The following is a 27,919-nucleotide window of genomic DNA, read 5'->3' as shown; positions in this document are numbered from 1 at the left end:
TAATCCACAGTTATACCAGTAGTATTTAGCTTAGCTTGCAGAGAAAGGATTAATTCTTTGGTTTTAAAAGATGAAAACTTAACGTTAACTGGGCTTCTTTTTTTTTTTTACTAATGAACCCAGATTTTGCGCTCTGTCAATTATATTGTCAGTGAGATTCATGTTTAAATGATGCAACATAATTTCTTTATCACAGTCTTCAGTGTGTGCCCATATCTGAGTAGCACTGTCAGGTATGCCATCAAATAATTGTCTCTTCGAGACCTATCTTCCTCCTCGTCAAACCTTGAGCTTAGTGCAGCACCTTCAGATTGAACAGATCGGTTTACAAGGTGGCTAATTTTAGCTGGGGCCGACGAATTTTTCAATGGCTTCAACAATGTATTCCAAGGCTACCATCTTCATGAAAGATCCACGACTTCTTACGTAAGTGCCTCTTGGTTCGTTTTTAAATCTGCAAAAGACTGCACTACTTCCGTGTGACATTTCTCAAATTTTGCTAAAGGGGTTATAATGGTGTAAAGCAGTTCCTTGTGCAATTTTCTAGGGTCAGGGTAAGGTAGACCGGAGTTTCCTTCTATGTCACAGCTCAGTAGGAGGAGTTTAACAACAAATATAGTCGCACAAGGTATCGTCAACATTTCGGCATGAGAAGAGCAATAGACAACTGTTGCTTGTATGTTTACAATAAAGAGGTGCAGCATCACCAACCTGTATGTGCAAGCAGAGGGCGATATTGAACAACATTGTCGCCACTCTTCCATGCCCACTCAGTTTAGCAGTGCAGGGAGAAATCTGCTCCGGCACAAGCGACCAATATGTTGCAATAAGTGACCGAAGTTGCAGTTATTTGCACTTTTACTCACTGTTTGTTTTCACAATCCCTTGAAGAACATGTAAACTGGGTTCTACTGTATACATACACACCACTTGCCATTATCATTCCAGCCGTCACACATGCACATGGAATCTAACAATAAAAAGATAATAAATCAATGAAGCCTGCTATCTAGCTGTTTCTCAGTGAAGGAAGGGGTACTGCCACACGCGTCACAACCTCCGGCTACGTTTCCCACCTCAACCATCTCATACAGAAGTCGGTCCTGATGCCTATACAATAGGGCACACTCATCAAGTAGGAGGGAGTAACCGCATGCAGTGCAGTGGACTGAACTCTTTAAGTCCACTCTTTAAGTCTCACATTCACACATTAGCCTGCCTTGTAGGAAGGAGCGCTGTAATGTTCAGCTCTTTCTTTCTGTGTTAGTGCTCTTACATTCAGCACAGCTCCACAACTTCTACACTGAAGGTCTTGCATTCAAATCAGTACTTTAATATAGTTGGTATTGACTTAAGCTCGTAATATGGTAAAAGCACAGCAAAAGCGTGACTAAGACAAAACAAGTATGCGACATGGGTCCCGACTTCCACCTAAAGTTTTTGCGCAGTGGCAAGAGCAGGAACACATGGTATCCAAAAAATGGTGCACATTCCACCCTTATCGGCTGGGAGTTGAATCTATGACCTCGTGCTGAGTCGTGGGTGGCATGGCAATTTCTTTATTCCATGCTTTTATCACATTCATTCCGCAGCTAAAAGAACCAACGTACTAATTTTTGACTATCATGATATACAATTTGTAAACCATGAACTTCAATGAAACCTCTCAGGTGCACGTCCAAGTTTCTAAGTTGTGTAGACGTTCAAACCAGACATTCACCAACTGCAAAATGGCCTCAAGCAGCAGTCCGAAGCAGCTTTGCCTGCCGCTTCTCCTCTAATGCTGCAAGTTGCTCCTTGACAACAGGTTCTCGGGCTTCCTGGAACTCTCGGTATTCCTCCGCAGAGAGGCTCTTGACAACCTTGACTCCACACCTGTAGGCAAGCCGGATTATGTCCTTGCAGATGCCCTGTAAGGGCACACAGTCATAGATGCTGTCCTGGCTCTTGATTTTTGCAATCTCATAGACGTGCTTGAGCGTGATTATGCCTGAAGTCTCTTTCCCTGGATACATGGCTCCACGGCTGATGCCTGCTGCCTGTTTCACAAAGTACGTGATGGGAGGGTTGATCATCTCCAGGTCGAAGCTGCGGTCGGGCTTCACTGTGATCTGCACAGAGTGTTAGGGAGTGTTAAACAAGAGCAAAAGCTGGGAGTGTAGTCATTCAAGCAGTATTGGAACTGCAAGAAGTACAATATGTAGTGTTGAATAAAAAAATTTATTACGACTTGTTCTCTGACTGCCAAGTTTGTTTTAATGCAAATAGCATTCTTTGCCTACTTCAACCATTTTGAGCCCATCTACAGTGAAACCTCATTAAACCGTAGTTGGCCGGAGCTCGGAAAAAGTACATACTAAACGGTAGTACTGTTTAACTGAAATAGCATGAGATCACCCACTTACCTGTCGAAAACGAAACTCAGAGAGAGCGTGATGATAGGGGAAAAAACATGCAGTATTTATTCACTTTGTGCGACAAAAGTGTTATTTTCGTTTGATGCCGTGGCGGCCGAGCACGACAACTGTGGCCTCAAACTTACTGAAGCTGCGTGCCAGCTTTTCAGCTAGCCCCCTCTTCTCGGCAAACACTTGCATGGCAGATTCCTCGTTGGCATTACGCATTCTCCGTGCATGCGCGCAGTAGTGCTGCAGAAGTTCTGGGGCGCCTTTTTCATTGCTGGGTGCCAGTGTTTGAAATACTTTTCGTTTGGAGTAAAATTAGGTTATTGCGCCACTGTTCTCGTCGCGATGATTGCATTCATGAGGCTGACGTAATGCGCAGCTTCTGCCACTGTCTGCCCTGAATCACCCGTGCTGTCGCTTTCTGTGTCGTCCTCATCACTGTCACTAGTCAACACTTCGACTATTGGACTCGTCGCTCGTACCTCTGATTATATTAGGATTGCTGAAGAGCACGCAGCACAAGGTTCAACTCGAAACACTGCATACTGTTGATGACTTGCTTATAAATATGAAATATTCATGCACATTGCAGCATCGAGAGTGCTTCTAACAGCTACAGTGCTTCATCCAATGAAGATCACACACTGCGGTGTAAAAACAGAGGCAACGATGGCGAAAAGTCCAACTTCGTAGCCGACATCTCTTCGCAGTCGCAGCAGCGCTGCCGAGCAACTCCTTCGCATTCTAAATGCCAGACACCGTAGTAAACAGCAGATCCCCATCGCGTGCCAGCGCCGACTTCGCGTCACATTCGATAGCACGGACAATGTCGAATTTTTCTTCTATGCTGAACACCTGGTGTCTTTTTTTATCCGAGCTTCGTCATGACGTGAGACCTCGCTAGCACGACGCCACAACGCTCTCTGGCACGGCGTCGAAATGATGTCGATGTTACCTTCAATACCTCTGCGTCCAGGCACCCAGCATACTGTTACATGTTGGCCAGAGGCATAAATAGTGCAGAGGAGAGAGAAAAGATCGGCAATTATTGGATTTCTGTGGTTGAAGCATGACATCAATGTTTTCACAACGCTTAATGGGTTTGTGTATATGACCGCCTTACGTAGCTTTAATTGTTTGATGTGTTTCGTAGCCGACCATACTGCATATGCCCCTGCTGTAAAGATACTTGTTTGAGGGTTCAGAAGATCAGACTCAGAAAAGGATGGGCCGACGGCTGCATACAACACGCCAGCATGTGATTTGGATGCATGTGTGTAATATTTTGGACACGAGTATTTAAATTGTAGATCGAGAAAATGCATATGAATATGGGCCTCTGGAGCGTGCTACGTTACCTCCACAAATGATGTGTTGCAGTCAATGACGCGCCACAACCACGGTGGAAACGGCTTGGCAGCAGCCATTAGACGATTTTCATGAATAGGAACATCCATATTCTCGCTCAGCTTTCTCCCACGGATCGAGAATCGCTCTCTGGCTGTAGGTTTGTTATGAAAGAGCGTTGCAGAGGTTATATTGTTTTGGTGGGATAACAAGGATGATTTTTATTAGCATGTACTTTCAGAAAATAATTAAGAGTAAAATATGACCGCTGCAGATCTAGGGACCATTAATTCGATTCCACATAGAGGCTTTCGATGGGACTTGTCCTAAAGGCACCGGTGGCGAGGCGGATACCAAGATGATGCACAGGGTCCAGCATCTTGAGCAGTGGCGTAGCAGAGTAATAGACTACGGCACCGTAGTCTAACCGTGATCGTACAAGGCTCCTGTAGAGGTTCAAGAGACATTTCGTGTCGCTTCCCCATGTTGTGTGTGACAGTATTTTCAGGATATTCATTGTTTTAAGGCATTTGGCTCTCAGATACTTGATATGAGGAATGAAGGTTAGTTTTGAGTCAAGTATTATGCCTAAAAATTTATGTTCAGTGTTGAGTGGTATGTGTTGTCTATGCAGCATAATAGCAGGATCTTGTATCAAGCCTCTCTTTCTAGAAAAAAGTACACAGGAGTTTTTGAGGGGGTTTAGCTTGAAGCCATTTTCATTTGCCAATTTTGAGACCTTGTACAGTCCGAGTTGGACTTGGCGCTCGCAGACTGCAAGGTTACAAGACTTAAATCCTAGTTGCACATCATCCACATATATTGAATAAAACATTGAGGATGGAATGACTTTGTGAAGGGAATTCATTTTCACAATGAAGACGGTGCAACTAAGCACGCCCCCTTGTGGCACACCGCAAGGTCTCTTGAGTGAACAGTCTGAACAAGGCATTGCCCACTCTAACACGGAACATGCGGTTAGACAAGTAGTTTTCTGTCATGTTTAACATATTGACCCGTACGCCTATTGCAGATAGGTCTCACAGGATTCCGATTCGCCATGCTGTGTCATAGGCTTTCTCCAAGTCGAGAAACACAGAGAAAAAAAAACTGTATGCGTATATAAGCATCTCTAATATTTTCCTCAATGTGAACAAGGTGGTCTATTGTTGACCTACCCTCCCTGAAACCACATTGAAGGGGATCAAGCAGACGGTTGCTTTCCAGGAAATAGATTAGACACCAATTTATCGTTTTTAAATATAACTTACACATGCAGCTTGTTAGTACTATTGGCCTATAACTACTGGCTAATGCGGGGTCTTTGCCTTGCTTATGAATTGGGACGACAATCCCTTCTTTCCATGAGGATGGAATATGCCCAGATACCCACATGGTGTTGTAAAGAGACAGAAGTGTGTTCAATGTTTCTGGATGCATATTCTTGATCATTGCATACATTATGCGGTCACCACCTGGCGCTAAGTTGCTGCAGGAAATGAGAGCAGCCTTCAGTTTAGCGAGACTAAAGGGACGGTTGTAAGGTTCATCTGCTGCGCATTTTCGTTCAAGGCGCTCTCGCTCTATACGTTCCTTGAACTTTAGGAAAGTTGGCGCATAGTGTGATGCACTAGAAATATTTTGAAAATGCTTGCCCAGGAAATCTGCCTGATCTTTCATGGTGTCGCCTTGAGCGTTTACTAAAGGAAGCGGTTGTGTTTCCCTGCCCTTTAATCTGTTCACCCTGTTCTATACCATACCCTCATCCTTGTACGAATTGATACTACATATGTACCTTTCCCAGCTTTCTCGCTTAGCACGTCGACGTGTTCTCCTACCCTGTGATTTTGCCTTTTTGAAATTAATGAGGTTCTCTGCAGTTGGAGAGTCACGAAGCAGGCCCCAAGCTTTATTTTGTTTTTTCCATTCCTCTTTGCATTCATCATTCCACCAAGGCAAACGACGCTTATTAGCAAGTCCTTGGTTTGTTTTATGCATTTTTTAGCGGCGTCAATAATAAAACATGTCAAGTATGCCACTGCATCATCTATGTTTAAAGAAAGCAAATCACCGCGCTGTAAGTACGTAATCTTTTCAACGAGTTCCCAATTCGACGAGTCGATTTTCCATCGGGAACCTGGGGAGCGCAATCAGCTCGTTTTGTTAAAGTTAAGAGAATAGGGAAGTGGTCACTTCCGTAAGGGTTTTTTAGGACTTTCCAATCAAGGTATGTCATTATAGATGGACAGGCTATGGTTAAGTCTATTGATGAATATGACTTATGTGTGGTGCTATAAAAAGTGGGTTCTTTTTTATTCAGCAGAACCGCACCGGTACATAAAAGAAAGTCTTCTACAGTACGCCCTCTTGAATCGCAGCGCGGGTCACCCCAAAGCGTATTATGGGCGTTCAAATCACCAGTTAAAATGAATGGCTCAGGGAGCTGATTGACAAGCGTTTCAAGTTCCCTTAGTCGCATACAATGTTCAGGTAATACGTAAAGTGAACAGACCGTAACCAGCCTGTCGAATAGGATTGCCCTAAGTGCTACTGCCTCAAAATTAGTTTGAAGGTGGAGATGTTGGCAAGCAACCGACCTCTAAGCTATAATAGCCACGCCACCAAAGGCGGCATTGCCATCATCACGATCTTTGCGGAATAATGTGTGTTAAGGAATTTGTATTTGATGTTTGCAACTGTGTTTCCTGAACGGAAAACAGCCTAGGATTAAACTCATGTATTATTTCCTCGATGTCGTCCAAGTTGTTCAGAATGCCACTGGATAACTGAATAAACTGGATGAGATACACAGAATGGTGACCGAGATTAAAGCATCACAAGGTATACTGTAATCTGGTTTGCAGGGTGTGGAACGGAGGTTGACTGAAATGGAAACATCATTTGCTACATTACAGCAAACCACAAAAGAGTACAAGAACGTGTGCAAGCAGTCGGCGTCCTGAAATAATAATTCACACAGTTAAACAGAAAGATTGATGACCTAGAAAATCGTGGTCACAGGAATAACTTGGTCATTTTCGGTCTAAAGGAAAGTAATGAAGAAGACAAAGCCATGCTTGGACAAGCTGTAATACAAGAGGCGTTTAAAGACAAATTAGGCATTGAGGTCTGTTCGGTAGAACACATTCACCAATGTGGTTCTAAAAATGGCCGTCGTGAACGAACTGTTATCCTGCTATTTTACGATTTTACCGAAAAGATTACAGTTCTGCGCAACTGCTTCAAATTGAAAGGCAGCGGCATATTGATATCGAGCATTTTTTTGCGGCTGTCCGAGGAACACGTCAAAAGTTGTGGGACTTATCTAAAAACGAACGCAAGAATGGTGATAAGGTTAATCTGGTGTTCTACAAACTTAAAGTTAATGATGATCTGTACCTGCGGGATGTGGCAAAAAACAAGCAAGTTCTACTGAATCATCGGCAAAAAACTGACAGCAGTACTAGCAGTCAGCAGGACTGACACAATAGCACCCCCGCACCACTTGCGATTCTAAGCTTCAATGCCAGAAGTATAGTCAATAAAACTGAAAAATTAGAAGAACCATTGCTACTTTACTCCCCCGATGTGGTCATAATCAGAGAAATATGGCTACATTCCAATATACACGATTCGGAAATAGTCCCTCCCTCCTACGCACTGCTACGTTCAGATCGTGATGGCCGTGGGGGTGGGGTGGCTATTGCCATTAAACAAAGTTTACCATTCCAGCAAGATGCCGGCATAGCTAACCATGAAAGTATTTGGTGCAATCTAAGAGTTAATGATTCTTCAATACTAATAGGTGCCATTTACAGACACCTAGAAGAGACAGAGGATTATCTAATAAAAATGCACAACTTGCTACATCACAAAATTACCGATCGGACTAAATTGCTAATATCTGGTGATTTCAATCTTTTGGGAATTGATTGGGATGCATTGGCTATTGGCAGCAAGGAAGTGCATAGCTATGAATGGCTCCTGGACATAATGTTCCGACTCTCTTTGACCCAAATGGTTAAGGAACCTACTAGGGTGGAAGGTAATTCTAGTACGGTACTTGATCTCGCCTTCCTGTCAGACACATTATGTCCAACAGTTACCGTAGAAGAAGGCATCTCGGATCACAAGATGCTAGTATTAACGTTTTGCGACTTGAACACAAATATTATTCGCACAACCAGTCCCACAAACACAGCAGTTAAAGATTATAATAGGGCAGAAGATGAGTGTAATTGACTACCTTGATATAGCTTTAGACAATTTCTCAAACGGACCATCACGATGCGTGAACAGCCTGTGGCTAAAACAAAAAAAGGCGATTGAGCATTGCGAATCAAACCTCATCCCAACAAAGTGTAAAAGGATTAAATGCAAAAGCCTGTGGGTAACATGTTCAACAATTCACCTGAAAAGAACGTGTAGAAATAACAAAAGCAATACACGAGAGGTGCTCGCATTATCGTGTCAAATGAAGTTGGAAATTAAGACAGCGAGTACATTTTTTTCCAAAACATTAGCAAACTTTCTGAAAACTGAACCCCAAAAGTTCTGGCACTATTTGGCAGAGCCAAAAAACCACACGAAGAAATTAGAAGTTGCGGGAGTAGTTGTTGAGGATGAACGCAAGATTGCAAATTCTTTCAACCAATATTTCCAATCTGTTTTCACGAGGACAACTGCCCTAAGAATGCCAATGCAATTCTTTGATGCCTGACATAGCAATAACTGAGGATGGCGTGCTAAACCTCCTTTTACAGGTCGACTCTAAAAAGTCGCCCGATCCAGACAGTATCTCAAATGTATTTTTAAAATGTTATGCGCCACAAACATCTCCTTTCTTACACGCACTTTCTGTCGAGTCACTAAAAACTGCCACGCTTCCTACTGACTGGCTTCACGCAAAGATAATCCCTATTCACAAAGAAGGAAATAAAATGCTGGTTGACAACTACAGACCCATATCTCTTACAAGTGCTTGCTGCAAGCTTACGGAGCACATTCTTAATAAATCGATTATGAATTATTTGGAAGCAAATAACTTATTAAATTCGATGCAACACGGTTTCCGGAAAGGACTATCAACAGTAACTCAGTTATTAGAAATAACACGACTTCATGAAAGTAATAAATAGCAGAGAACAAGTTGACAGTATATTTATAAATTTTTGTAAGGCTTATGACCGTGTCGTACACTGCCAATTAATTCACAAGTTAAAGCTCATCGGCATTATTTCGACAGTAATAGCATGGATAGAAGCTTACCTATCAAACCGCACACAATATGTCATGATAAATAATAGTGAATCAGAGAACCTCGAAGTGGTTTCCGGTGTACCACAGCGATCCGTGCTTGGACCACTATTATTCCTCATATATGTTAACGATATCAGCTCTTGTGTTGATGATGGGGTGAAAATCCCTCTTTTCGTTGACAATTGCGTGATTTATACAGTTGTGTGGGAACCAGATGATCAATTGAAACGGAACATGTCATAAAATAACATTGCTCTGTGGTGCGAGAAGTGGGGCATGAAAATAAATGTATCGAAAACTAAATGTGTGAGTGTCAGTCATAAAAAATTGCAACTGAGGTTTAACTACACATTAAATGGGTCCAAGCTCAAACAAGCAGACACCGTTGAATATCTAGCAGTAACACTTACGCGCAATTGGAAATGGAATGTGCATATTAATAATACTTGTGCAAAAGCGTTTAAAACACTAGGATCTTTACGAAGGAAATCAGCCATGACACCTGCTGAAGTAAAGTTGGAACGTCTACAAAACCTTAGTCAGACCCATCTTAGAGTATGGAAGCATAGTATAGAAGCCTCATCAACAGTACTTAGCAGATAGGCTGGAAAGGGTGCAAAATAGAGCATTACGATTTATATACTCAAAGTATTCTCGGTACGAAAGTGTCAGTGCACTTAGAAAACAAGCTTCGGTTTCACTTGCTGAACATCAACGGAAGCCCACTACAGCGGCGGACGTTATCAAGCTGTATCCAGAGCTAATATGCGTTGGGAGCTATCTGAACATATACACTATGTCGTGAGGGAAGAAATGTTGGTTGAAGGAAGAAATACAGAAGATGCTCGACGCCGGTGTAATCCACCCATAAACCTCTGCCTTCGCTTCTCTGATCGCTATTGCTCCTAAAGGAGATGGCACATTTCATCTCTGTACTGATTACAGGCTGGTCAACAAACAGACTGACTTATTTCCTTTTCCAATGCCACTTTTTGATGAAATCATCATTGAAACCGAGGGCTGTAAAATCTTTTCTCGCTTGGACCTGTGCAAGTGACTGTCAAGTCACTGACAAGTGCCACTGTCAGAGGAGACTAAAAAGTTGTCCGCCTTCGTGACACTCACCCGCATAGTTTCAGAAGATGATGAACAATGTTCTAAAGCCATATATCAGAATTTTTTGCAAGGTTTAGATTGATGACATCATTGTATATTTTAGATCTGGGCAGGAGCACACCGAACACCTGGCGAAGGTCTTACAAGTATTCAGCGATGCGAATCTGAAGATAAATGAAAAGAAGGGCGATTTCTTTCAGCCCAAGGTCGTTTTTCTCGGTAGAGTGTTCGACGGTGCCACCGAAAGTAACAAACAAGACTCTGTAGATCGGATTTCCATATTTAAGAAGCTGCATAACCTTCATTCGCTGACAGTTTTCTTTGGACTAGCAGGGCACTCCAGGGCTTTCATTAAGGATTTTGCAAAGATGACAAGCGCCTGACCGAGCTGACAAAAAAGGATGTTCCTTTTATTTGGTCTGATGATTGTGAAGTATTCTATCAAGAATTAGTGCACTGCATCTCGTCTGACCCAGTACTAACGCTGACTTCTGCCTGCCGTTCGAGATGAACAAAGATGCATCACATCATTGTACAGGGGCAGTGCTGCATTAGAGAGACTGCAGTTCTCCACTTAATCGACAACTTTGAGTCGTAGGGTACAATTCCTACACCTTTAACACTTCTCAGCTCAACTACACTATGATAAAGAAAGAGGCCCTTGCCGTTTTTATGGCAGTGCGATACTTTAGATAATACATAGACGGCAGAAAACTTAAACTGTATACGGACCATCAGGCTCTGACCTATCTTCTCAGTCAGTCGGGGCCAAGAGGAAAGCTGGCGCACTGGATAAACGAACTGCAGCAGAATGATTTCGAGATTATCCACTGGGCAGGAAGCGGGTTGACGGATGCAAATGCATTAATTAGCTAGACTGGTGGTCGAAGTTACACATTAAGCGTTAAACATGATGAAACTACAGGAAGGATGCGAAAGTCTACAGTTCGCCATGGAAGGTTCGTGGTGCCGGAGACTCGTTCCAAAAGTGCTCCACATGTACCATATACTCCTAACTCTGGCGGTCATGATGGTTTCTGGCGAACCTATAAGTTTCTATAGAGCTTCACGTGAAAGAATATGAAGAGAGATGTAGACAACTATGTTCGGTCATGTCACTTGTGCCAGGTCAATAAGGCAATGTACTGGCCGTGGCCGCATGAGCTCATATTACCACTTCACTCAAATGCACCTTTCGATGTAGTGCCTGTGGGCATTGCCAAGTTGAAAAAGAAGAGCGAAGGAGTGTGCCAAACACAGTCATTTCTAGTGGCAATCGACCGATGCACAAGCATGGTAGCTGCCTGCCCTGGAAAAGAAGATACAAACAGTGTTGTTGCACTTCTTGACCGAGCGATGTTTTCGAAATTGAAGATTAGTCTGACAATGGACGCGCATTCATGAGAAAGAAGTTTCAGCAGTGCGCAGACAATCGCGGGGTTGTGCTGCGGTGCTGCTCTCCGTACCACCCCCAAGCCAATGGATTGGTGGAGAGAGTTATCAGTGATATAAAGCAGTTTATGTCAATGTACTCAAATTTCCGAGGAGGATGGAAGTGCTGCTTAGAAGCAGCCATTGCACACCGTAACAGGACAAATACCACAAGCCTTGGATGTAGCCCCCATTTTGCCACTAAGGTGAAGTGCTAGACCGAAAGTGCTGAAACTGTCCGCTGACCAGTAGCTTGGAATTTCCGACAAACTTCAGCTAAATGAACAAACAAAAACCACCAAGGAGCGCAGCAGATATCCCAAAGCAATGAAATGCCAGTTTGACAAGAGGCATCGTGGACATATACCTAATATCAAGTTAAACGACTTTGTTCGTGTCTGAAAGGAACTACCAGGATCTGAGGTAAAATTCTTGGTCCGTACCTGGTCGCGAAAACGTGTGCAGCAAAGCGTACTCAAGACTGTTGGGTATATGAACAGTGGACAATTAGAAGTTGCAGCTGTCAGCAATGTCCTTTCCCCATCAGCCCAGGAGGGGCAAGACTTAAAGAGGGGGAGTGTAAGGGAGAAGACAAAAAGGAAAGGTTGGGGGGAGGAGAAGTGACAATAAACAAGGATGGCTAACTTGTCATACTGACATATCTCACTTTTATTACAACTTCAACATCCAACTCTCAGCGTGTTGTCGTCATACCGTTGTCATCATGCTATCGCACTCATACTGTGGTTCGACCATCATCGTCACTTCACTAACGTCATTGAATTGTCATCCTGTCTCGTCACGCCACCTTTATTGATCCAGCAATGTAATTTCTTGTTCGTCATTTTATCCTAATCATATGGATGGAAGCAGCCAAGGAAGTGTTGGAGCAGCTCTGGGAGCAGCAAATTTGGAAGACTGGAGCAAGTTTGGAACAGGAATTATTCGTTTTGGAGCAGAAGATGCAGGTTTTGAAGCACGCTACGTAATGCTCAACATGAGGGAAATAAAGACAAATCAAGAAAAGATGTTCTCTATTTGACTTTGCAGAATGCTATCAGGTTAGGGCAAATCAGTCCTGCAGAGGCCCGCAAGGTCGAGGAAAGTTCACTAAAGGAAAAAAAATGTTATAGGCTCAACAAAAGAAACCTATATGCATTCCTTCACTGTTCAGTTACATATCGGACATGCCAGCATGTCCTGAAAAATTCCTGAAATGTAGATGAAAAAAAAAAAACACCAAGGGATTCACACGAAAAGCACTCATTCTATGTTGACACTCTTGTGAATGCTAATCAAGAGGTTCCTTTTTTCGATGTGCACAAGCAACTAATATTGAATTAGTAAACAATAATTACCTCACTTATTGGATAAGGATATTGGTAAGGAAATCCTAGGTTGCTTTAAATCCAGTTATTGCTCATGTTTTAACATCTTCCACAACTTTTTCATTGACATCTCACCGAGTTGGTGAGTTTATACAGTCAGCTAATTAGACCTATTTGTGCAGAATGACCAATACTGACAGTGACAACCATGAACAACACTTATCAACAAGTGAATGCCATTCATGTAATGCCTTCAGTTATTTTTTATTTCTTGGTGATATTCAGATGGAATAGTAGAGTACCACGAATAAATGCAAAGTTACTTTGTTGGTCATTGCATGTTTACCAGTATTCCAAGTAACTTAGTGAGAAGAAAGGAAGAATTCTAACATTTATGAAAAGAATAAAGGGGAAAGAAGTGTTCGGTGGCTTTCCGATCAGTGTCACCAACCAATATTTTGCACAAGCTCGATTATAAGGGCTGCCCAATAAAGTCAATGTAAAACTGCAACCAGTACTTTGAATGCAAAACAATGGTTTCTTAAAATTTTCAGACTCTTAACTGCACAAGCTGCGTCGTCAATATCATTGCTCGTAAAGCAATTTCTGTCGGCGTATTCTCTGACCTTTTACGACTACCATTCGGTTGCTACGGTAAACTAAAATCGAAACTTTACATCCTCGCAGAGTAAGCAGTTGGTTGACGGAAAAAACCAGTGAAAAACGCAAAGTACAAGAGGAGTGGTTCACACCACAACGACTGGACTATCAAGTGAGCTTTATTAGAAACGGCATAGTCCCAGCAAGTTGTAGTCCCAGCAACTATGTACCAACTGACCCGGATTTCAACCATTTTGCAAACAGTTGGGGTTGATGGTTGAACAAGTAGAAGGCTACAGCGCAGTAACCGACGGAGACAAAGGAGGCACACACAGTATGCAGTGTGTGCCTGCATACTGCGTGTGCCTTTTTTGTCTCCGTCGGTTCCTGCACTGTAGCCTTCTACTTGTATTTACATCCCCAGTTAGCATTGCGGCTGCAAAAGTCTGATGTTGTATAGTGTGGTTGTGCAGAATATAGAGTACCCGCAGTGCAAATTTGAATGATGATTACGGTTGCCATCAGATATTTCGGGTCATGAAATTTTATGAAAGCAAGCAGCTTGTTTGTCATCGTGCCGCACTACCAACCTGTTAACCAGATGTCATGTACGTGGAATATATTTTAACATTACATGCATGGTGTGTGCCATTAATCGACGCAGATTTACCACTAGGATGTACAAGCGAGCTCTACATTGTATAACGACAGACCATATGATTTATTCATTCAGTTGAGAGCGTGGTTTTTTCCCCACCTGTACCATAAAAAAGGTGCCAGTTCAAATCATGTTTAGCTGGTTCGCATATCACCCAAACACAAGACTTATATAAAACATTTGTGATGCACTGTGTAGCACAAAGGATTTTCCTTTTCCAGTGGCCAAGTTTCAATGTTTGACTAAACACATTCACTTCAATGACGGCAACACTGAAACAGATTGCTTTAGCTTGACTTCTAGGGCTAAATGCTAGCCAACACATGGCTGTGTGGTTGTCACTGAACATGAACATCCCACAAAATTTAGCGACTTCACTCGAAGTTGGAGTTTTGGTGCAATTGGAGCAGCACTTCCATCCCTGTAATCAGCTGTCATCATTCAATTGTAATTGGGTGCTGTTGTCATGCCACTGTTGTCAGATAGATGCTATCGTGCATCCATTGTCATACCGTTATCATATAGTCATCATGTTGTCGTTCGTCATTGCGCCATCATCATAATTTAAGAATCGACACCTTATTGTCGTCGTATGCCTTTGTCATACCATCAATATCACTCCTCTATAATTGCACTGTCACTGCATCGGTGTCATACTGTCATCGTCATTCCACCATGCTTATGGGTGGTCTTGGCAAGTAATGGCCAAAGCAATGAAATTCTCGAAATCACCAGTACGCGTGTAAAATAAAGTCGTGAAAAATACTTAATAACTTAATAAATAAAAATAACTTAATAAATAAATAAATAAATAAAAGAACTTAAAATAAATATAACTTATTAAGAGGTACAAAATGAAGATTGTACAGGTCTACGCCCCTACATCTAGTCATGATGATCAGGAAGTCTAAAGCTTCTATGAAGACGTGGAATCGGCGATGGGTAGAGTGAAAACTAAATACACCATACTAATGGGCGACTTTAATGCCAAGGTAGGCAAGAAGCAGGCTGGAGACAAGGCAGTGAGGGAATATGGCATAGGCACTAGGAATAGCATGGGAGAGTTATTAGTAGAGTTTGCGGAACAGAACAATATGCGGATAATGAATACCTTCTTCCGCAAGCGGGACAGCCGAAAGTGGACGTGGAGGAGCCCGAACGGCGAGACTAGAAATGAAATGGACCTCATACTCTGCTCTAACCCTGGCATCATACAAGATGTGGACGTGCTCGGCAAGGTGCGCTCCAATGACCACAGGATGGTAAGAACTCGAATTAGCCTAGACCTGAGGAGGGAACGGAAGAAACTGGTACATAAGAAGCCAATCAATGAGTTAGCGGTAAGAGGGAAAATAGAGGAATTCCAGATCAAGCTACAGAACAGGTATTCGGCTTTAACTCAGGAAGAGGACCTTAGAGTTGAAGCAATGAACGACAATCTTGTGGGAATCATTAAGGAGTGTGCAATGGAAGTCGGTGGGAACTCCGTTAGGCAGGATACCAGTAAACTATCGCAGGAGACGAAAGATCTGATCAAGAAACGCCAATGTATGAAAGCCTCTAACCCTACAGCTAGAATAGAACTGGCAGAACTTTCGAAGTTAATCAACAAGCGTAAGACAGCTGACATAAGAAAGTTATAATATGGATAGAATTGAACACGCTCTCAGGAACGGAGGAAGCCTAAAAACAGTGAAGAAGAAACTAGGAATTGGCAAGAATCAGATGTATGCATTAAGAGACAAAGCCGGCAATATCATTACTAATATGGATGAGAAAGTTCAAGTGGCTGAGGAGTTCTATAGAGATTTATACAGTACTAGTGGCACCCACGACGATAATGGAAGAGAAAATTGTCTAGAGGAATTCGAAATCCCACAGGTAACGCCGGAAGAAGTAAAGAAAGCCTTAAGAGATATGCAAAGGGGGAAGGCAGCTGGGGAGGATCAGGTAACAGCAGATTTGTTGAAGGATGGTGGGCAAATTGTTCTAGAGAAACTGACCACCCTGTATACGCAATGCCTCATGACGTCGAGCGTACCGGAATCTTGGAAAAACGCTAACATAATCCTAATCCATAAGAAAGGGGACGCCAAAGACTTGAAAAATTATAGACCGATCAGCTTACTGTCCGTTGCCTACAAACTATTTACTAAGGTAATCGCAAATAGAATCAGGAACACCTTACACTTCTGTCAAGCAAAGGACCAGGCAGGATTCCGTAAAGGCTACTCAACAATAGATCATATTCACACTATCAATCAGGTGATAGAGAAATGTGCGGAATATAACCAACCCTTATATATAGCTTTCATTGATTACGAGAAAGCGTTTCATTCTGTCGAAACCTCAGCAGTCATGGAGGCATTACGGAACCAGGGTGTAGATGAGGCGTATGTAAAAATACTGAAAGATATCTATAGCGGCTCTACAGCCACCATAGTCCTCCATAAAGAAAGCAACAAAATCCCAATAAAGAAAGGCGTCAGGCAGGGAGATACGATCTCTCCAATGCTATTCACAGCGTGTTTACAGGAGGTATTCAGAGACCTGGATTGGGAAGAATTGGGGATAAAAGTTAATGGAGAGTACCTTAGTAACTTGCGATTCGCTGATGATATTGCCTTGCTTAGTAACTCAGGGGACTAATTGCAATGCATGCTCAATGACCTGGAGAGGCAAAGCAGAAGAGTGGGTCTAAAAATTAATCTGCAGAAAACTAAAGTAATGTTTAACAGTCTCGGAAGAGAACAGCAATTTACAATTGGTAGCGAGGCACTGGAAGTGGTAAGGGAATACATCTACTTAGGGCAGGTAGTGACAGCGGATCCCGATCATGAGACGGAAATAATCAGAAGAATAAGAATTGGCTGGGTTGCGTTTGGCAGGCATTCTCAGATCATGAACAGCAGGTTGCCATTATCCCTCAAGAGAAAAGTCTATAATAGCTGTGTCTTACCAGTACTCACCTACGGGGCAGAAACCTGGAGGCTTACAAAAAGGGTTCTACTCAAATTGAGGACGACGCAACGAGCTATGGAAAGAAGAATGATAGGTGTAACGTTAAGGGATAAGAAAAGAGCAGATTGGGTGAGGGAACAAACGCGAGTTAATGACATCTTAGTTGAAATCAAGAAAAAGAAATGGGCATAGGCAGGACATGTAATGAGGAGGGAAGATAACCAATGGCCATTAAGGGTTACGGACTGGATTCAAGAATCAAGAAGTCTTTATTGAGTAACACAAACAAAATGTATACACAGATATTTGGACCGATAGCCAATGAGGCTAGTAAGCGGTCCAATACAAAATAACATATAGGACAGCAATCACAAACACATTGAAGAAAAACTAACTTTGTAGCCTTGCTTCCATTCCCAAAAAATGTTTCTTGCATGTCAGTTTGAAATTCCTAGCTTGCTTTACTTCAATTGGCAACGAGTTCCAAATTTTCGCTCCTGTAAATTCTATTTGTCTTTCTCCGTACGCATTATGGCAAATAGGAAGGTTAAAATTGCCATTGCTGGCTTGTCTAGTGTTGCGGACGGGAATACTGAATGCACCAAGAGGTAAGGGGTAGTTGGTATTTATAATATTATTAACCATAAGAGCTATTTTGTAATCGCGTAAGGTTGTGAATGACATGATTTGCATTGCGTCAAAAATGTTATTGTTAGAACTATTCGAAGAAGGTAATCCCATGGTTTTCAAGGCACGTTTTTGTAGTCTTAGCAATGGTGTTAAATACGTTTTGTATGTGATTCCCCATGATTCACTGCAATAACTGAGATGACTGTGACATAATGAAAAATACAGTGATCTAAGAATAGCAGGTGGAAAGTGCCGCCGTGCCTTAGACAAGGTAAAACAACCGTACGCAACCTTTTTACACACACTGTGCACCTGTTCCTTCCAAGACAAGTGGCAGTCGAACATGACCCCTAAATATTTAAAAGAAGACACACTATCAATAACATTGTTGTCAACACATATAGAAAAATCACTTAATTCAATACACTTTTGTTTTGAACGAAAAATAACATATTTAGTTTTTTCAGTGTTTAAAGTTAGATGATTATTACGAAACCAGGTCGAGATACGTTGGAGTTCATTGTTAATAGGATTTTCTATTGATTCAAGTGAGTTGCCAGTAAAGATAAGTGCAGTGTCATCCGCATACATCAAAATTTGAGAACACTGTATTGCATTGGGGAGGTCATTAATAAAGAGCGAAAATAAAAGCGGTCCCAGAACTGACCCCTGGGGTACACCACACGTAACAGTTTGGTATGCAGACTTGAACTGTTTGAGGACAACTTGCTGCTGTCGTGAAGAAAGATAACTTTTAAAGAATTCAAGGGCCCCGCTACGCACACCATATGCTTCCAGTTTCATTAAAAGAATGGAGTGTGAAACTGTGTCGAAAGCTTTTTTGATGTCTATAAATACGCTTACAGCAACATTATGGTTATGAAGAGCAGATAGGATAAGCTGTGATAGAGTAACTACAGCCGTGGACGTGGACCTGCTAGAAACAAATCCGTGTTGCTGAGGACAAATAATATGATTAACATCAAGAAAGGTTTTCAGTTGGAAAGCAATTAATTTTTCAAAAATGGTATTGACGACACTCAGTACAGATATTGGCCTGTAACTAGATGGGTTGTTAGGGTCACCAGTTTTAAATATCGGAACAACTTTTGCAACTTTTAAAGTATCGGGGTATAAGCTAGAGTGTATCGCATGATTGAATATTCTGCACAAAGGAACACAAAACAAATCAATGTTGTCCTTGATTACCTTAGCCATTATGCCGTCTGGCCCGGCCGCTTTATTCGTGGGCATGTTCGCCACAACACTTGCAACTTCATCGCTAGTAATGTTCGAGAAACTGAATTCATTATTAATACATCGAGGTATGTCGGATGTCACTGAAGCTAAGGGAGTAGGTTGTGCACTGTTCTGACCGTATGTTGTGAAGAACTGATTAAACTGGTCTGCAGTCTCTATTGACAAGTTGACAGGAACAATCTGTTTTCTTTTAGCTGTTCCCGTAACTTCTCCTACAATCTTCCATACTTGCTTTGTGTCATTTCCTTGACGATTAACCAAATTAGTATAATACAATTTCTTTGATTTTCTCATCAGCGCCACGGATTTGTTTCTGTAATACTTAAACTGTTTCAAGTAATAAGCATTTGTTCTGTTGTTTTTGAGCTTATTATAGTACGAATCCTTCTTTTTCAATACTGTGAGTATTTCCTCAGTAATCCAAGGACATATGGCATGTTTGTAGTTGCGCCGAGAAAACTTCAGTGTTGACTTAGTAATTGCATCGGAAACAGCAGATACAAAGTTAGCAAATTCTGTGTGGACGTCACTGTGACACAGATTTTCGAAATGAATAGATTCGAGCAAACGCCTGACATGCGCGTAGTCCACCCGTGAAAATACATTGGTATGGGTAGGGCAAATACAATCGATACCCGACCGTGGCAGAAACAGAAAAGTTGAACAGTGATCAGCAATGTTTTGGTTACAAACACCAGCGCAGGCATCCATATCACGGTTACATAAGATGTGATCAATAATTGTTGCAGACTGATGTGTAATTCTAGTGGGCACATTGATAACATTCTTGAGGTTGAACGATTCCAGTAAGAAAATATAATCTGGACAGTCATCCTTTGATAAGTCAATATTGAAATCACCAACTATTGCTAACTGATTATTAAAAGACATCAGAGGAACCAGAATGGACTCCATATCAGATATGAACTGACTTGTGCACGTGTTTGGCGGACGATATACCACGCCTATTACGACGTCTGTCTTAAGGCGAATAAAAAGTGCTTCTGTGGTATTAGAGCTCAGAGAGGAATCCGAGAGCTGTTGATAATCTATGCCGTTTTTTATAAAAAGAGCAACGCCACCCCCTCGTGCGGTGCTATCTCTTGGTAAAGATAGCGTTGTGTAACCCGGTATGTACGGTGTTTCTCGTTTCTTAAGCCAGGTTTCAGTTACAGCGATAAGATCATACTGGAAAGAATGTTGCGATAAATGTACAGTGAGTTGGTCTAAATTTTTATTTATACTGCGGACATTGCAATAAAAAATGGAAAGGTTTTCGCTCTCGTGCCACTTAGCACTGATTTCCTCGACGGAAAAGGCCATGTTTCTAGACTACCTGAGCAAGATCAGCGTCACAGGTTATATGTAGAACATGCGAGGTATCTGTCTTGCGCATCAGGATCTTGCCATCTGATACCCATGCGTGTTTCCACTGTTTTTCCTTTTTGGCTTTCCGTGCTTTACCTAGCAAACTTTTGTTTGCCGGGCACAAATGTTCGTTGATGAACACGGGATTTTCGTGATCGTCAAAGCTCAGAAGTGTAGTGTTCAGCCGTTGCTTTTTCGCTGTTTTCAGAATGCTGTCTCTCACTCTCCTGGAAGCAAACTTAACAATGATGTTGGGTTCGTCCTTGTTTTTTGAGGACACACGATGGATAGCTTCAACATCGGATTCATCGAACTTGGTGCTCAAGAGATGACAGATCGATGTCATCACTGAAATCAGATTTTTAGTGGGTGCTGGAGGGATGCCTTTGATTTCAAGGTTATTTCTTCTACTGTACTGCTGCAGTTCAGTCAATTCGTGCCTGAGAGTTTTCACTTCATTTGTGAGTCGGTTGTTTTCTTTTTTCATTTCCAGGTTTACGTTTTTCACGTCAGACAGGGTCTTTTTGAGCTCAGAGATCTCTGTTCTAAATTCTTCGAACTTTTCATTGATAAAGCCCATTGAAGTTTTGACAGATTCCATTTCAGATTCAATCACATGCTTTATATCTTGCTTTAGTTCACTTTGCTTAGAGTTAAACTGTGCACTCAAGTCAGTCATAGCCTTTACAAGTTCTTTTATAGTTGAAGGAGGCTTATCACCCATGCTGGACACAAACACGAACGGAGCAATCCAGTAGCCTAAGATCGATGTAATCAAAGATACAGGATACACACCTGCAATGAACGAAGAAGGCGGTTAGCCTCTGCCTGGTTGCGAAGGCTGCCTGGATTGCTCCGTGAATGATGTGGGGACCGTCGTGCAGCGGTTATATAGGGGACGCCGTTGATATCGGACAGTAGTGCGCAGGTGCGGCTTGCCAGTAGAGAACGGAGGGAGGGGGACGATCCGTGGACACGTGTAGGTTCCACCAGCAGTGACGGTAGCAGCTTCGGATTCCGCTCCTCAAACGCGCATTTCTGCAATGAACGAAGAAGGCGGTTAGCCTCTGCCTGGTTGCGAAGGCTGCCTGGATTGCTCCGTGAATGATGTGGGGACCGTCGTGCAGCGGTTATATAGGGGACGCCGTTGATATCGGACAGTAGTGCGCAGGTGCGGCTTGCCAGTAGAGAACGGAGGGAGGGGGACGATCCGTGGACACGTGTAGGTTCCACCAGCAGTGACGGTAGCAGCTTCGGATTCCGCTCCTCAAACGCGCATTTCTGCAATGAACGAAGAAGGCGGTTAGCCTCTGCCTGGTTGCGAAGGCTGCCTGGATTGCTCCGTGAATCCAAGGAATTCCAAGGAAAGGGAAGCGCAGCAGGGGGCGGCAGAAAGTTAGGTGAGCGGATGAGATTAAGAAGTTTGCAGGGACGGCATGGCCACAATTAGTACATGACCGGGGTTGTTGGAGAAATATGGGAGAGGCCTTTGCCCTGCAGTGGGCGTAACCAGGCTGATGATGATGATTATTATTATGAAAAATACGGTCTGTCGCTCCATTGCTCGAATGCTATTCGCATTACTATCAACAATCATTGTGAGATGAGTGCTGCTGTGATTTTATTTATTTCCTTCAAGCCAGAAATTAGCCCATGCAGAAGGGGTTACATCACACAAGATTACAAGTGATTCAAACAAAAAAAATCAACAGTAGCCAACATGTCCAGTCAGCAACATATGAAAACACAGATAAAGAGGCATTTCATTGCAAATAGAAAGTCGTTAGCTTCAAAAATATTGAGCAGAAAAGAATTCCACTCTTCTAATGACTGCAGAAAAAAAACTGTACTTATGACTGTTTGTTCTTGCCAAACATTGGAGTTAATGAGTGACTGTGGCTTTCACAAGCTTGTTGATTCTTAAAGGAACTAACAATTGGCCAGAATGTGTTGCGAGACATTGATGGAAATGAAATGACCATGATTTATAGTGATAGAATCCAGCATGCTGTTTGGGGTTTAAGTAAGAAATATAATTTTAAATTGGCAAAGAAAGTAAGAAAAACCAGTATGTGGTGATGCCTGGCGGTGAAATCTTGATACTTAAATGATATTGCGCGAAAAAAAAAAGAAAAAAACGACACGGACGTGAGATAAGACGACACACAAAGCGCAAATTTTCAACTCGACGCAGTGGCACAATAAACTTAGTTGAAAGTTTGCGCTTGGTGTGTCGTCTTCTCTCATGTCCGTGTCGTTTTTTTTTTTTGTCGTGCAATATCATTTAAGTAATGGATTACCAACTTGCCCGGAATGCTGCTCTCATTAAAATCTTGATACTTCGAAACGTAGTCAAGAGATTACCGTACGTAAGTCGACTGTCCTTAAAGGGACACTAAAGGTTACTATTAAGTCAACGTGGACTGTTGAAATACCATCACAGAAACCTCGAAACACTTGTGTCGTGCCAAGGAGAGACTTATTTTAAGAGAAAATGCGTTCTGAAGCGTCCGCGTACCTCTAGCACAGTTCAAATCACCCGCCCTCCGATCGAGGAGTACTGACATCATGGTCTAATAGTGACGTTGCACCATCGGTGAGTAGAACGGCGTCCGCAGACGGCGCTACGGCTTTTCTGCGCAAAACGCAAACGCGCGGCCAGAAACAGAGCCAAGACAGAGCCGACAGCAAAGCTATAGTGCCTAGAGTATATTCTAGGCACTATAGCAGAGCGAAAGGGGGAGTATGGTGGCTAGCGGAAGGAGAAACGCGCAACCATGGGGCTCTTGCATTGCCCAGGGGGTGCTGCGAGAAAGGTGCTAAAAAGCGCCCTCAATCCTAAAATAGGTCATCCCAAGTTCGGTCGTCTGCTTCGGAAAGCACGTTTACAATATGGACCCGCCACTTTCGGATGTGTTGTAGCACGGCCTGCTCCGTATATCGGCCGCCGAAGATTTTTTCAGGGGTGGCACGTTGCATAAAGGCAAGAAATTATGCAGTGCCGAATACGTGTACGCCGTTCAAGAATTAGGCGGCGAAGTTTTAGCACGGTGTCAATCGCAAGTGAAGCGAGTGAAGTGAAACGAAGTGGAACTACAGGTAAGGTTTGCACGCTAGCTGCTAGAGTCAGGCGCGCAAACGCGAGGAAATACGTGCTATAAATGAATCCACAGCAGCGATAAGCAGACATGTGTACGGAACTGCTCGGGCACACGACGGTACGCGCCGCGACAGCAGCGGTCTTTCGACATGCCGCCAAACGGCGGGCCTCCTGCAATCTTTGTTGACTGCATGCCGCTAAACTGATGCAATGCATGTGAGCTCGCACGTACGTGCGAATCGGGCTGCAGCGCGAGCTCGTGTGCTGCTTGCTTGATGTAGCTTTTAATGACAGCGCTCGAACATCGACGTGCTGCAATCAATACTGCCTTGCTGCGCTACCTCAACGTGCTGGCTTGAGATCAAGGATGAGCGCATTCAACTCTCTTAACCTGTGCTGCTTGTAGAGTAGTAGTGAACTGTCATCGAATGAGCCCGACCATTTGTGCTCATTTGCACACACTCCACCACTTCGCATCGGTCGAATTGTTAATTGTCGCTGTGGCCGGGTCTCGAATCGTGAATTACCAGCCATGCCTGCTGCTATGTCGGTCTGCTGTCGGGACTGTAGGTGCAAATGACCGAAATTTCGAATGCAGATAATCAAGCAAGCTTCCAGACAGGTGAAGCAGTCAGCATGGCACAAAGTTTCGCTTACTCAGCGCGACGAACTGCAGCTATGCAGCGCGTCCGACGCTCCACTTTGTGAGGCCTTGAAGGAAAACGGTAGAATCTGATGTTGAGATTCAGGCCTTCTTGTTCATGGCAGCCCACGACTCAGAAGTATTGACGGTGATGCCTTTTTGAGGCTGGGCTAGGTCTCTCCAGATCGGCATCACCGATTCCTTCTGCTCCCAGCATTACGTCCCACGGCACACGGAGAGTCCGTTTTCGTTAAACTATAGGCTGCGGCGAGCTCGCAGTGTGGTCGGTGTGGTCTGTGAGAAGTGACGAGCCTTTTCACACTCACAACAGGGCATAAAAAAGTGCGATGCAAAACTCGGCCTAGAAACGTGCTTCGCCACAGCCAGGGCTCAATACGACCCAAGCTGGCACGACCCAGATGTTGTTTCCCGCACCGACACCAGGCGCCGTTACTATACCTCAAACTCCAGCGCAAGATGCCCATAAGCTGGTACTTCATTCTATGACGCAAACTTCGACGCTCGTCGCAATGGACCCTAACACCGACAGATTGGCTCGCGATGGTGGGCTCAACTTCAGCGATTTGAGCACCGACGAGCGTGACCTGCTGCTGAGGGCTCGCGCTGCCGGCGTCATTGCGTACTACGACGGCGGCCTCGACACCGGCTCTCCGGAGCGGGAAAGCAACGAGGGCTTCCCACGACATCACATGGACGTGGCATTCTCGCTGCTTGTTCCAAATGAAAGTTTCGCGAGCCAGCAGAACCCTCACAGCGCGACGCGATAACGAAACTACTGAAACTCCAAAGCGTGTGCGGCACAGAGTGGAGCGCGCAGAGTCGAGCGAAAACGAAACCTTTGGAACACCCATATTACTGAAGGGTAACGTCAAAATGCTATTTTTTCTTAGGATCGAATAGACGTAGACAAGTAGCATTTTTTTCCATCTTATAATCGAATGAAATTATATTTTTAATAGGAGTAGTTGAGCATTTGTAACACAAATTATGAGGAGTGCTTTCGTCATCGGGCTAGTACCGGAATGTCGCTGGGGGGTCTCAAATCGTGTCGTGCATTTACCTCAATTTCTCGGTTACTAAAGCTCTGTTCGCGATTATATTGATGCCTTAGACGTTCTAGAACATTGCTCTACCACTTTAACTTGAGTTTCTGGTAACCTTTAGTGTCCCTATAAGTACAGAATAATTACTGCTTAAAATTGCAGTTCGTATATGACACTTGCGCTTTATTCTATGCGTATTACGAAGTAAAGGAAGTCCACGCTAATGAGCGGCACTTGCATTGTCCTGCATGCTGGCTGTACACATGCTGTTGTATGCGCGCAAGTATAGCACGAGTTTGCAAGTACCCAGAGTTTTATGATGTCCCGGTAATACACAATGCCATCGACAAGTTGTGCCGTAACCATAAATGGGTGAGTTTCTTTACCTTCGTGTTCGCATCTCTGTCACCCTGTATCGACGCTGAGCTCTCCGCCGATCGTCAGCAGATTGTCGGCGTCGGTAGTATGACAGAGGCGCAGACACGAAGGAAAAAACACTGTCACCGACAGTCAGCAGACCAAAATCGGTGTAGGGTTGGCCTAGTGCGAGTGAGCATTTACCAATCAGCATTCTCTAGGTGCGCTGCTTGTGGCGAGGACTGTGGTGTATCGTGCAAGTTGGATTTGTTGCTTCCTTTGCCACTTTCATCCATTAAAGCATGATGTTCGGGTGCTATATCGTAAGGATATACTTTCCGAACATGTATGCGAGCTAAAATCCTTTGTTCCAGCTTGCTCAGGTTTTCGTGAGATGACATCGAAAATCAGAAGCGCACGCTTGGCTACAGCAACACGGACTGCACATCATGTGTAAAAGCATCATTTCATTTCAATGCGCTTGGTTTCGTTTTGACTAATCAAATACCAAACTAGTTGGGCAGGAAACTATTATCACATAAATACTTTAACACTTCTAGGAAACATGAAATGCAGAAACATTGCCTTGATAAACAAAATAACGCTTTCTCACACGTACGGCTGCCCTTGTCTGCCTTCCAGTAGTGTCGGCCTATAATAGCTATTGCGCTCACTCACCTATCACAGTTTTCAGCATGCTTGTAGTGAACGACTCCATCCTCACTGCAGATAGAAAAATTCTGATGAAAAATGTTCCATGGTGTCTTCCGCGTTACTACTTCATGATTAGTTGCTCTGGCCAGTAAGAATACCACTGCACTAAAAAAGAAAGCGGGTACCATGAAAATTGGTTGTCAGTCCCTTTAAGAGGTTCCAAACATTCAGGGGCTATTAAGCCCTTGGCTGCTGATGACTCGCCATCACAATGAGCATCCTCTCGTGCCAATGACGAGTTAACGTGTAAATTTTTGCACGTGTGCGTTCAGTTTCTTGTAAATTTGATAAGAAAATACACAATGAGTATTACGATTTTTCTTTTTGCACTTCTAAAAACGTTTCTGGAATTTGTCACGACATTTATGGGGTTACATTAATTTTACCGAATAGAATATTATGAAGAAATATAAGATGACTAATGTTACTTGAACTTCCGGCATCTGAATATTATTTCTTTGCATTAAATCAAGAAAAGAAAAACTCATCTGATTATCTCTTTCATAAAATTTATTTAACTAATCCTCTATTAAAACATGACCTTATACCACCTCTTTACATATCACTTTGAGTTGACAGTGTCAAGTTGCCGTACAAACCTTCTCCACCATTCATTCGTGTCAAGGACCGCATCTGAATAGAACTCTTATTGTAATGCCTGTTGAAGGTGCTGTGGGTAATTCGGTAAATAAATAAAATAAAAACCACCTCCTCACCTCAGTTGCTAGCAATCATGACCATTCATCTTTTCAAACTGCTTTATTTAACAATGTATAACATGTGCATAATCCACTATTCTCTGTAATGCCATTAGGCATTGAGAGCCTAACACGGACCTCGCTTGTTTCACTCTTCATCATCATCATCATCATAATCATCATCATCATCAGCCTGGTCATGCCCACTGCAGGGCAAAGGCCTCTCCCATATTTCTCCAACAACCCCGGTCATGTACTAATTGTGGCCATGCCGTCCCTGCAAACTTCTTAATCTCATCCACCCACCTAACTTTCTGCCGCCCCCTGCTACGCTTCCCTTCCCTTGGAATCCAGTCCGTAACCCTTAATGACCATCGGTTATCTTCCCTCCTCATTACATGTCCTGCCCATGCCCATTTCTTTTTCTTGATTTCAACTAAGATGTCATTAACTCGCGTTTGTTCCCTCACCCAATCTGCTCTTTTTTTTATCCCTTAACGTTACACCTATCATTCTTCTTTCCCTAGCTCGTTGCGTCGTCCTCAATTTGAGTAGAACCCTTTTCGTAAGCCTCCAGGTTTCTGCCCCGTAGGTGAGTACTGGTAAGACACAGCTATTATACACTTTTCTCTTGAGGGATAATGGCAACCTGCTGTTCATGATCTGAGAATGCCTGCCAAACACACCCCAGCCCATTCTTATTCTTCTGATTATTTCCGTCTCATGATTCGGATCCGCAGTCACTACCTGCCCTAAGTAGATGTATTCCCTTACGACTTCCAGTGCCTCGCTGCCTATTGTAAATTGCTGTTCTCTTCCGAGACTGTTAAACATTACTTTAGTTTTCTGCAGATTAATTTTTAGACCCACTCTTCTGCTTTGCCTTTCAAGGTCCGTGAGCATGCATTGCAGTTGGTCCCCTGAGTTACTAAGCAAGGCAATATCATCAGCGAATCGCAAGTTACTAAGGTATTCTCCAT

The 27,919-nt window shown here is 43.2% G+C and overlaps 1 protein-coding gene across 1 annotated transcript in view; it reads right to left on the bottom strand.

Moving 5' to 3' along the window:
• Positions 1-1,536: 1,536 nt before the first annotated feature.
• The window catches only part of mRpL11 (mitochondrial ribosomal protein L11), a 55,049-nt gene continuing 28,666 nt past the window's right edge, over positions 1,537-27,919 (bottom strand). The window contains exon 2 of the mRNA XM_070521116.1: positions 1,537-2,111. Coding sequence (XP_070377217.1) covers positions 1,737-2,111 — 375 coding nt within the window. The 3' untranslated portion in view covers positions 1,537-1,736. The remainder of the gene's footprint in view (positions 2,112-27,919) is intronic.

Source organism: Dermacentor albipictus, chromosome 7, assembly GCF_038994185.2.
Source record: "Dermacentor albipictus isolate Rhodes 1998 colony chromosome 7, USDA_Dalb.pri_finalv2, whole genome shotgun sequence".
Taxonomy (NCBI): Eukaryota; Metazoa; Arthropoda; class Arachnida; order Ixodida; family Ixodidae; genus Dermacentor; species Dermacentor albipictus.
This window is presented reverse-complemented; position numbering and strand designations above follow the sequence as displayed.